The 12,613-nt window shown below is 40.6% G+C and overlaps 1 protein-coding gene across 2 annotated transcripts in view; it reads left to right on the forward strand.

Moving 5' to 3' along the window:
* The window catches only part of TTC27 (tetratricopeptide repeat domain 27), a 184,070-nt gene that overhangs the window by 10,169 nt on the left and 161,288 nt on the right, over positions 1–12,613 (forward strand). For both annotated transcript variants that reach the window (XM_008700249.2, XM_008700250.2), the window contains exon 5: positions 4,658–4,760. In XM_008700249.2, the coding sequence (XP_008698471.1) occupies positions 4,658–4,760 (103 nt within the window). The remainder of the gene's footprint in view (positions 1–4,657; positions 4,761–12,613) is intronic.

Below are 12,613 nucleotides of genomic sequence, written 5' to 3' on the forward strand. Positions count from 1 at the left end.
TATTTTCGAGATAGAGTGCATGCAAGCAGGAAGGAGGGCAGAGGGAGAGGGACAAGCTGACTATACTCTGAGCACAGACCCCGACACGGGGCTCAATCCCTCGACCCTGAGATCATGCCCTGAGCCGAAATCAAGAGTCAGACGCTTAACTGGCTGAGCTACCCATGTGCCCCTGTTAAGAATTTTTTAACAAAAAGATATATGTACTGTCAACTTAGGAGAACAAGTAGGTATGTGAGCTGTTCATTGTGAATGTCGTACTTGGTAGGGTTGGAGAGACAAGGTGTTTGAATTGCTTGGCAGATCCTAAACAACTTTTGACCTGGGCTTATAACCCTGTTTTCTTGTTAGATGTCACCATGCAAGGATCGCTTTGTGCTGAAATCTTGCCTTTCAGTGAAAACATGAAAGTTCTTTTTTCTTTGGATCTTTAACATGTCATTTTCTAAATGATGATATAAAAATGACTCTTTGACAAGTGAAGATAAAATGAAAGAAGTGTCCTCTACTTATCCAAGTTAATTTTAACCTTTTAAGTTAGCTCTGAATAGGCTTACTTGTAAAGGATGTTATCAAGTTGTTCATTACAGTATTTCTGTGGAACTGTAAAAGAAGGCGATTTTCCCCCAATCCTCTAATCTGTGGTATATAGGCTGATGTTAGTAGTACATAAATGTTGAGTTAAAAGAGTCTTGGCTTTGAAATCAGACCAAAGTTTGTCTGGCTCAGCTGCTTAATAGCTATGTGACGTTATGCTAGTTAATTTCTCTGGAATATCAGTTTCCTTATTTATAATTATTTTAAAAGCGGTAGGCGCCTGGCTGGCTTGGTTGGTAGACCGTGTGACTCTTGATCTTGGGGTTGTGAGTTCAAGCCCCATGTTGGGTGTCGAGATTACTTAAAAATAAAATCTTTAAAAAAAAAATGAAATAAGGGCAGCCCTCTCGGGTTCTCTCCCCTTTTGGGAGCTTTGCGCTTTCCCTCCACTATCGCTTGATAACCCTTGCTTTGCTGCCTACCACTCTGCCTGTTCTACCTCTCGTTTTCAAAGTGATGTGACCAAGAACCGTGGGCACAGAAGGAGGAAAAAATCCCGTAATAGTAACTTATTTACATACTGATTTTTTTTTTTTTTTTTGCTAAGATTGTGTTATGTACTACTTGTCTAAAATGAGGGTAAACAAAAATACAACTCATTTCTTAATGCTATCTGGATATTTCATTTCAAACTACGAAATATTATTATAATATCTTTCATTTTGTGTTGAAAGACTTAAGCAATCTGAAGTCCTAAGTCAGTTTTCTATTAGGAATGTGATTATTTTCTCTGAGAAGATATTCTACCAACTGTCCCCAAAATTGATTCAATGCAGAAAACTTCATTGTTCTTTAGGGAACTATTTTTAAGGTTGTTGTGTAAAGATGAAATTTTAGCTCAGGGTTAGAGAAATGGCCAAGGATAGGGTTAAGGTCATGGTTATGTTCAGGTTTAGGATCGAGTGGGTTAATTTACTAGAGACCTTATGTTAGGAATCGTTTTTTGAGCCTTATTCATATCACCTTACATCTTTAGGCCCCATTTTTTTCCTCTGAAAAATGAGAGTGGGATACAGTTATTTATTTATCTCCAATTTATATAACAAAGTGGATTTTAAGAGCCCAAACTCTCATCAGCATTACAAAACTGTAAATGCATAGGATTTAGAGTTAAAAAAAAAAAATCTGCATCTATGTTCTGATTCCACTGCTTAATCACAATCTGAACCAGTCTCTGACTCTGGCCTCTGAGTCTCCCTTCCTTCATCTTTAAAATGAGGAGAAATAAATTAAAAAAAAAAAAAAAGAGGATAATAAGTGGGAAAAAAAAACCCAAAATGGAATTAGCTGGCAAATTTTTTTTGGGTGCCTTTTTAGTACACTTATGCTTCCTGCCTTCTAGGAGGTTATTAACTAACATGACTTTCTAATCAGAACATTCTGTAATAAGTGCTAAAATCAGGAGACGGGATCTAGAAACGAGAGCAAGGCTTTAAGTTTCTTTTTTATTAATGCCTCAGATGTTCTATTAAGCAGTTCTTGGCAAATAGAAAGGGGCACTTTTATTTTCCGAAAGAAAAATAGGCTATGCTTTCTCTATTTTTTTCACACTCCTCCTCACCCTAGATAAAGACTTTGGCTTAAGAGGTAATGTATAGATCTGATGTTTAAAGGTTCAGCATCTGATGTTACGTGTTTTCTTCTTTTTTTTTTTAAAGATTTATGTACTTATTTGAGAGAGTGCATGAGTTGGGGGAGGGGCAGAGAGAGAGAGAGGAAGCAGTCTCTCTGCTGAGTGGGGAGCCTTACGTGGGGCTTGCTCCCACGACCCTGAGATGATGACTTGAGCCGAAACCAAGAGTGGGATGCTTGACTGGCCGAGCCTCCCAGGCACCCCTGATGTATGTTTTCCTAAAAGGGCAGTTTCTTTGACTGGCTCTAAATTCCTGTGCCTAGAAAAGGCAAGAGTATGCTGCCAAACCTGAGTGGCTTGTTGCTGGCAGCAGTTATGGATTTTTCTGGGGGAGGAGAATGGCACTGAGGTAGCAGAAGAGAGACTTGCTCTTTACTGTATGTGCTTCTGTATTGGCTCATTGCTGTTTTGTTTTGTTTTTTAAATAAGGATCAAGTTTTTTTAAAAAAACATTTTATTTATTTTTATTTAGAGATAGAGATCGCAGGTGAGCGGGAGGAAGGGCAGAGGGAAAGGGAGAGAGAGATTCTCAAACAGACTCTGCACTGAGCGTGGAACCCAACGTGGGCCTCCATCTCACAACCCTGACATCATGACCTGGGATGAAACCAAGAGTTGGATGCTTAACCGACTGAGCCACCCAGGTGCCCCAGGTGTTTTTCTTTAAGAGTGAGAGAGAGAGAGAGCGCTCATGAGCAGGGTGGGGGGGAGGAGAGGGAGAGGAAGAGAGAGAATACCACCCAGTGTGAGCCCATCATCGGGCTCCATCTCACAACGCTGTGATCCATGACCTAAGCCAAAATCAAGAGTCAGGCACTTAACCAACTGAGCCATCCAGGTGTCCCAGGATCAAGTTTTTTATTTTATCTTATTTTTTAAAAGATTTTATTTATTTATCTGACAGAGAGAGAGAGCACAAGCAGGGAGAGTGGTAGGCAGAAGGAGAGGGAGAAGTAGTTCCCCGCTGAGCAAAAAGTCCGATGTGGGGGGCGCCTGGGTGGCTTAGTCGTTAAGCGTCTGCCTTTGGCTCAGGGCGTGGTCCCGGCGTTCTGGGATTGAGCCCCACATCGGGTTCCTCCATTAGAGGCCTGCTTCTTCCTCGCCCACTCCCCCTGCTTGTGTTCCCTCTCTCGCTGGCTGTCTCTATCTCTGTCAAATAAATAAATAAAAATCTCAAAAAAAAAAAAAAAAAAAGTCCGATGTGGGACTCGATCCCAGGACCCTGGGATCATAACCTGATGGTTAACTGACTGAGCCACCCAGGCACCCCCACCCCCGTTTTTTTTTTTTTTTTTTTTTTTTTAATAGTGATCAAGTAAGAACAGCACCAGACAATAGAGAAAAACCTACTGTGTTCTCAGACTGTGCATTAGTCAAGACGATGTATGACAGTGCAGTCTCTGTCCTCAGAAATGTTTGGGTCAGGTGGAGTTAAACTCTTGAAACACAAGAGCCGTCCAATGTGGTGCTAACTTCTACGGACAGTGTTGAAGTTCAGAGAAGCGAGAGACCAATGTATGCAACCCTCGTGGGAGAAGGCTTCGTGGGACGGTTTCACAAGGATGTGGAAGGGATTGTCTTAGTTTTGGGAAATATTTAAATCCAAGGTATTTCTTACAGTGTAGTTTGTGCAATATATTGCTTTGAGGAGCATATAGAGATGTGCAGGACAGGACTTCTTATCTTACTGGGTGGATGGTGGACAACACTGAAAGCCAGGATTGACCTCCATGAATGCAGGGGAATGTGTTTGCAAAGGATGTAGTACAAATAATATGCTAGAATTTCAGAGGAGGGAAATATTATCCCGCCCTCCCCCCTCCCCCCACTGCACACTCTGCCTCCTGGCGGTTCTTGCTGGAGCTCTCTTGGAGGAGCTGCTGTGTGGATCGCGGTGCTGAGGGGGTGCCACAGCGGACGAGGATAATGACAGCAGCAGACATTTTAAAGAAGGAGATATTAAGTTCTAAAAGGCATCAGGAAGCCCATGTGGCTAAAAATATAGGTTCTGAGGGGATGGAGGAGGCATGTTATTCTTGTGGAAGAGGGAGAAACGGATTTGGGTATTGTTACCAAGGACACAGCTGTGGATGGATAAGTTTGTTGAAGAATAAGTTTAATTTCACAGATGTTAAAAAATTCTAGGGGCGCCTGGGTGGCTCAGTCCTTAAGCATCTTCCTTTGGCTCAGGGCGTGATCCCGGAGTCCTGGGATTGAACCCCGCATCGGGCTCCTCGGCTGGAAGCCTGCTTCTTCCTCTCCCACTCCCCCTGCTTGTGTTCCCTCTCTCGCTGGCTGTCTCTCTCTCTCTGCCAAATAAATAAATAAAATATTAAAAAAAAATTCTAAACACTAATTTTAATTAATGTAAAAATGTTTTTTAGAGGGTCTTTTATTTTCAGCTTACATGGTGCTTTCTTTCCCTAGAGCTTGCCGTGGTGGACTTTGAGATGTGTGAGTGTTCACCAGCAGTTACTGGAGGAGCGCTCCCCGCAGCTCTCTGCTCTTGCTGGAGACTGTATCGAGGAAGGTATGGGGCAGATTTAGTTGGATGAGGTCATGCAGCTCCAGGCTAATTTCTCGGCTGAGGCAGTCCTTTTTAGTTTATTTATTTACTTTTTGACAAATAATAGTAACTTTCTGGTTGAGGTTGTTTCTTTTTTTCCCCTTTATTTCTGGGTGTGGAATATCACAAATTATTAGGGTGTCAGATTATAGAATTTCTTTTTGCCTTTGAATTTTAAAAGAGGTATTCACTATCATTTATATTACCTATTTAGAAAATGATTTGTTCTCTACAGGTTACCATGATTTTATCACAAATTGCTTAGAAGTATTTTAGTATATTCTTTGTTCTTTAATCTAAGAATCCTCTTTGGAAACAAATGTGAACTTTCTTTATTTAAAAAAAATCCTTAACTTTCCTTACTTCCCCTTTTTGAATCATGTACAAATGTTCATTTTATCTAAGATTAGCATATGTTTATGTATTTCTCTCTTAGAACAAAAAAAGATTGAGAAATTAATTTCAACCAAATTACCTAGCTTAGTAATATTTATTACTGCATAAACTAACATCATCTCTAGTGTATTCTGGTCTAGCTTGTTACTACATAGATGTACCCTCAAAGGAAACAGATTTCAGTTGGAGTAAATTGTGCCAAATTACATGCAGAGTAGAAAATTACTTATCTGCTGTCCTTTGAGCACATGAAGAAAGCCTTTGTTTTTTAACATTTGGCAGAAAATACATTTTACTATGGATGATAATAGGTAGAGAGGCATTTTTACATTTTATATTATTTTTTATTATATGTAATATACATATATAAAAGTACCTAAAATCTAAAGTATAAACCACACACCTCTGTTAGTGCCCCCCACTGCCTTTGTTACAGATGCCTTTCACATTTCCTAGGGAAGCATTTTGAAGAGGAAAAATCTTGGGTACCTTGACACTTGGTTTCCCTGGGCTTTTGGAATGATTATTCTTAGCAAAAGTTGCAACACAAAGCAAAACAAAAACAGATTCTCTTGTAGTGAAGAAGCACTTACAGATGAACTTGGGCTTGGTAACGAACTTCAACGAACTTCTGAGTTACAGAGAAGGGGTTTGACCTCTGGTGTGTGTGTTTCCAAAGCCCATACTCCTTTCACATAGCAAGAGTATGTATGGCATTTTTACCACATTTCAGTGACTAATGTTTATAATTGATTATGAAGAAAAGAAAAAAATAATCTTTAAGTGCCATTTTAAAAGGGAAGAACAATATGGTGTGCTTTAGAGAGAATTCTATTCTATGGGGTAAAATTAAGTTTCCAAACAGAAAGAGTTAACTAAGATCTGGAAAATATGACGCTTAAGTGACTCATTCCCCAAGTGGTCTTGATTCTTTTCGGCAATATATTTCAGCATATCATTTGCTTTGCTTACAACTAAGCATTTTTTATGTTGCTGTTCTAGGCTAATCAACGACATTTTTCATTTTATCTAGTCATAAATTGGTCCATTTTGGCTATGTTTAGGTAGGTCTGCAGATAGTCTTAAACTGCAACATTTCATAAAGTCTTATTTTAAAAAATGTTTTATTCTGGGATTGGGCCCAAATGTTGACCAAGCAGTCAGTTATAGCTGAAATATTGCTCAGTGTCCAGAGAAGGATATTATATTTGAAATGTTGCCCTTGAAGGATCATGAAAAAGTTGGCAGGATTTTTTTTAGTCCATGAAGCAAAAGTGAGGATTTCATGAACAACTGTGATCTTTATATTTTTGTCCAGGAATGTGACATCAGTACAATGTAATGGAATAGAGCCCATCAGAATGTCAGCATAACTTTGCTGGACTGATCACATCTATGAAAGGAGTAAGTTAGAGTCTTGCAGACTGCGCTCCTCAGTGTGATTGAGGCACTCTTTTGGATGTCACGCCAATGAAACCACGATTCTCTAAAAGACTGCTTAGGGGCACACACAGCCATTTACTGTGGGAGCCGATACTGCAAATGCATTTCATGTAGTGCATGAAATGTAATATTGCAGTGTCGTTGTTTGAAGATGAGCTTATGAAGAAGTCTGTCTGAGGGAAGACAGGTCGAAATGCTTTGTCCGAGAGTTCTGCTGTAACATCTACAGGCAACTCTGTGATTCTAGGTTAGATTGTTTCCATGTAAAAAGAGCTGATCAAGAGATTAGTCTCTTGGTGACTGATGAGCGCACTGATTTTTTTTTTTAATTGATACTTTAGAATGAATGTTATTAAATATTCTGGATATGATTAATTATAATTATCTGTAGGGATTTCACTTTAATGTAGCATTAAAATAATCTTATAAGAAGGGATTTTGGGGGGCGCCTGGGTGGCACAGTGGTTAAGCGTCTGCCTTCGGCTCAGGGCGATCCCGGCGTTCTGGGATCGAGCCCCACATCAGGCTCCTCCGCTATGAGCCTGCTTCTTCCTCTGCCATTCCCCCTGCTTGTGTTCCCTCTCTCGCTGGCTGTCTCTATCTCTGTAGAATAAATAAATAAAATCTTAAAAAAAAAAAAAAAGAAAGGATTTTGGTTTTAGCATACATTTTAAATGCACTAGGTGACATTTGCATCCAGAAGGTCATGAATATTCATTTCCATGGAGAACCTACTGATTTATTAAAATAATAAATATGCGTCTACTAGGTTGACATGCTCCTCTCTTTATTTAAACCTTGAGTCATCCAAAGCTCAAAACCGTGTGTTCATAGTTCACTCATTGTTTTCCATCATACTGTGCATCTGGCCAGTTCTTAATCTTATCAGTTCTTCCCTAAGGGTCCCATGTGCCTCCTTTTCCATTCCTACAACTCTTATCCTAGGCCATGTCCAAAATCTTTAGTTTGGAAAGGCCCTTTAGAGATTATTTTGTTCCGCTAACTAACTCATTTTACAAAGAACTGAGACTCAGATTACCCAAGAGCCAGACCTGTGATCTAGAGTTTGTAACTCCAAATCCTGCCCACTCTTCTTTCCATTACATTTCTGCAACTGGTCAGTAGGGCAGAATTCTGATATCTAATAACGATAATGCAGTTCATGTTTCTATAGTGCTAGCCCCATGCCAAGCACTGTCCTGCATCTTTCAATACATTAACTAGTTTATTCCTCACAATAACTGTATGGGATAGAGCTGAAGAGTTGACAGAGGGTGGTGGGGTGATGCATATAGTGTGTGTGTGTGTGTGTGTGTGTGTGTGTGTGTGTGTTTAAACAGCTTTTTTGAAGTATAGTTAACCTGCAGTATTTACTCATATTTTAAAGTGTGCAGTTGATGACGTTTTATAAATGTATACACCTCTGAACTGATCACAATCAAGACAGTTAACAGAACATGGTGTTTTAAGATCTGGCTTTTAGTTTCTACTCTGTCACTGGCTCCCTGTGTGACCTTAGGCAACTCATCTGACTTCCAAACCAGGGATTCTTTCCGTGTACAATGATCGTTGAATCCTTTCCAGGTATAGAATAATGTGATTCTTCTTAGGCCAGCTTTCCACTCATCCTAATGCTGGAATCCATTGGAAGATTGTATCCAAAAGAGTTATTTCCTCTTTCCTTGGGCACTTTCCGAAATTACTTTGAGAGAGAATGCATTCCATTGTTAGGATCCATAATTGCTGCAAGTGCTTCCTTTTATTAATTAAAAAAAGCTGTGATTTTATCACTGACAACTGCTAGCCGGAGAGCTGGGCTGCCCGATATAGTAGCCACTAGCTATCTGTGACTATTTGAATTTAAATAAAGTAACATAAATGAGATAAAAAATTCAGTTCCTTAGTTTCACTAGCCACATTTGAAGTGCTCCAAAGCCATGTGTAGCCAACGGCTACAATTTGGACAGTGCAGCTAGAGAATACGTACATCATCAGAGAAAGTTCTATCAGACAGGACTGCTGTTGAGCAGCGGACAGTGACTGGGTAGGTCTCTCCTTCTGTATGACCAGCGCCCCAGTTACGTAAGGCCGCCATCACTATCACTCCACATCTGAAGGCTTGCACCTGACTTACAGGCTCTTTCTTGGCCTTTGTTCCTTCTCCCTCATCAGTACTGCATGAGGTACTTTTTCTAGACACCAATTTCATCATGTCACCTTTTTTTGATTAGGATAGCCTTTAATGATTTCCAGTTTTACCTTTGACTTTATATTTTGTACCCAATTTCGTATTTAATAAAAATTGTTTTTGGAATGCTTGCTCTGTTTCAGTCCCTGTGCTAGGTGCAAGGGATATCAATGAATGCAGTAGGCAGGGGCAAAAATACAAGTAGAAACAAGGGCATAAAGAGGAAGGAGTGAAGCAAAGGATGTGGTTAGTCTAAACCTGAGAGATCAGAGAAGGCTTCACAGAGTGCCTCATGCTTGAACGGACTCTTGAAGAATGAGTAAGAATTTATTGGGTGAAGTTGGAAAGGGCATATAACATGTACAAAAGGAGACAGAGACTTGAAACGTCTTTGTGCATTTGGGAATTCCGGTAGTTTCAAATAGCCAGAGTAGAGTGAGGGTGGGTGGGATGTCAGGTGATGAGGTCGAACAGGTAGGTAGGAGCTAGGTCACCGGGACATTGGACTTTATCTTGATAGTAGCCATCAAAGGGTTTTTGAGTACTTGTGCAGTCCTGGGATATTTGTTGAGCACCAGCAGTGATAGGTGGTGCACATACAGCAGTGAACAGGAGCCGTGCGGAACCTTCTTTTGTGAGCCTTATGGTCTAGAAGTGAATTGGAGCCAAATTTCTACCCATCTTTCAAGGCCTGTCCTTCTGAAAACTTTTGTTCAACTATCCCAGCCTTACGGATTTCCCCTCTTTGGTACTTATGGTCACACAATCTCGTATCACATTAACAGTGTATTGAATAATGATTATGTGTCTTCTCTTCTAAGCTCTTCTTCTCCCCCATCCTCTCATTAGGGAAGATCAGGGCTTAAACCTTGTTGTAGGATCTAGCACAATTCTAAGCATCTATAATAATTCAATAGATGTTGATTAAAAGTCATAGGATGGGAGGGGGTGGGGGAATGGGATAGGCTGGTGATGGGTAGTAAGAAGGGCACGTATTGCATGGTGCACTGGGTGTTATACGCAACTAATGAATCATCGAACTTTACATCAAAAACCAGGGATGTACTGTATGGTGACTAACATAATATAATAAAAAAACATAAAAAAAAAAGTCATAGGATGGAATAGGGGGAAACCATTGAGAAGGGGAGAGAAGCAGGAGAAGGATGGAACATTGGAGGGACAGCAGTAGGAAATCAGCTTGAGAAGTATGGAGATCAGGGAGGAAAGAAGTTGTTTTTGTTTTTTTGGTTTTTTTAGAGGAAATGAGTTTGAGTTGGCTAACACTTTCCTGTTTTGACATGATGTCACAAATCTGTGAAGGCTGGCTTATGATTATGAATTCTTAGGATATATTTTCCACCTTCTTCTAGTGTCATTTTTCTTGCTGACCTCTTCTGCACGGCAGACTTACCTCCTTTTAACCTTCAGTGAAGATACAGTTCTTTGGGTTTCAGCTTCAAATGGAGTCTCGTGCTAGATTGGCTACTCTGGGTGGTCCAGGCCTCCTCGTCTTTTGTCTTTGGTGTTTTTTGCAGCCATAAAAATGAAATTCTCAGGTCCCTAAGCTGTGGTAGTTAGCTTTAGGGCAGGATATGGAGTCAGTACATGCTTAATTCCTGAGGTTCAGTTTTCATTTAGTTTTTGTTCTCTGTGGATTCCTTTGTTCTCAGCACAGTTGTTAACATAAAAATACATTACACATTTTATTTAATTATTTATTTACTTATTTTTACACAGACTTTATTTACTTGATTGAAAGCCTTTTGGTACATACAGCATTTAATACAGTTGATGTCGGCTTTGTTCACACTGACTCCGATGAATTGTGCTTGGGTTTCTGTGCTTGAGGCTCTGCTCATTTGCTGCTGTTGCCTTTGGTTTGTTTTCTTTCAGGATCAACATGAGTACTTTCATATAAAATCTTATTTTTAATTCCTTCTCTGGCAGTTCTTCCCTGGATTTTTAGCTTTGCGTAATTATACCTATGATGGAGCCTGCATCCTAAAGTCACCAACATTAATCCTCCTACTCCAACATCACATGATCTAAATCTACTAGTTAACAAAAAATGTCCAAGGCCAGCCACAGCAGGTCCTAATGAACCATGTAACATTGAATCCCATGCATAGGGAATGTTTTCAGCATCTAAAATTCCTAGGCGCTTAAAGGGCTTCCCCTAGCGGCACCTGGGGGGCGCAGTTGCTTAAGTGTAGGACTCTTGGTTTGGGCTCAGGTAATGATCTCAGGGTTGAGAGATTGAGCCCCACTTTGGGCTCCACGCTCAGCGCGGAGTCAGCTTGTCCCTGTCCCTCCCCCTTGTCTCCACCGCCTCCCCCTGCCCTGTGCATGTGTGTGTGCACTCTATCTCAAATAAATACTTGAATGAAATCTTATTTTTTTAAGCTTTCATTTATTTGAGAGAGAGAAAGAGAGAGCATGAGTGGGGGGAGAGGGAGAAACAGACTCTCCACTGAGCAGGGAGCCCCACCCAGGGCTGGATCCCAGGATCCTGGGATCATGACCTCAGGTGAAGGTAGACGCTTAACTGACTGAGCCACCCAGGTGCGCCATGAATAAAATCTTGAAAAAACATAAATAAAGGGCTTCCCCTTATCACGCTCACCAGGGCTTCAGTGCTGTAGCCATGGGCTCCAGTGGGTGCCTGGGGCCCTATCTGGCCTGTACTATGTATTAAACATTTTAAATCCAGACTTTTAAAAAAGATTGATTGATTGATTGATTTTTAAAGATTTTATTTATTTATTCGACAGAGATAGAGACAGCCAGCGAGAGAGGGAACACAAGCAGGGGGAGTGGGAGAGGAAGAAGCAGGCTCATAGCGGAGGAGCCTGATGTGGGGCTCGATCCCATAACGCCGGGATCACGCCCTGAGCCGAAGGCAGACGCTTAACTGCTGTGCCACCCAGGCGCCCCATAAGATTTATTTATTTATTTTAGAGAGAGAGAGAGAGAGAGAGCATCAGTGAGGGGGGAGAGGGAGAGAGAATCTCAAGTGATTCTGCACCAAGCGTGGAGCCCGATGTGAGGCTTGATCTCACTCCTGAGATCAGGACCTAAGCTGAAACCAAGGGTCAGATGCTTAACCGACTCAGCCACCCAGGTGGATTTAGGTGCCCCTAAATCCAGGTTTTTAAAGGCGTTTTTATTGGAAAAGTAATTTGACATGCTGTTGGAATTTAAAGATTAAATTAATTCTTAAAAAAAAATCAGGACTTATCTTCGTATTTTATTTAATAATCTTTGAACTCTGAACACATAAAATGTAGAAGAAATAAGTGCTAGCTCAAAGCCAATTATAACACATACACACACAGACCCATGCAGATAGGTAGGTAGGAGGGGAGATAGACACAGAGAACCAACTTTGAGGATTTATGGGACTTTTTTATGTGTTACTAGGACAGTTTAAGTTAGATAGCCTTCCCTAGGCTTATCTGAGCTATCACATCAGAAGTCTACTTAAATGCAGAAACAGCCCTTCTGTGTTCATTGAGAGATTTTAAAAAACCTTGGCCAAGTTTCACATCCCTTGATGTATGTTTGTATCCAGAACCTTTTGGGAAGTTTACTTTACTGTCATCAACAACTAAGAAGAATCCTGTCACTTGAGAACCGTGCTAACATGATTGAAGGTTACTGTATTTCTGAGAAACATGGCTAGACACTCAGGCGTAATGAGCAGTCAAAGGGAAAGAAGGTTAAATAAAAGCACTAAGAGCACTGAATATTATCAGTTCTAGCTTTTCTTGAGTTTGGTTTATGTGGA

The sequence above is a fragment of the Ursus maritimus genome, unplaced genomic scaffold, assembly GCF_017311325.1.
Source record: "Ursus maritimus isolate PB19 unplaced genomic scaffold, ASM1731132v1 scaffold_6, whole genome shotgun sequence".
Lineage (NCBI taxonomy): Eukaryota > Metazoa > Chordata > Mammalia > Carnivora > Ursidae > Ursus > Ursus maritimus.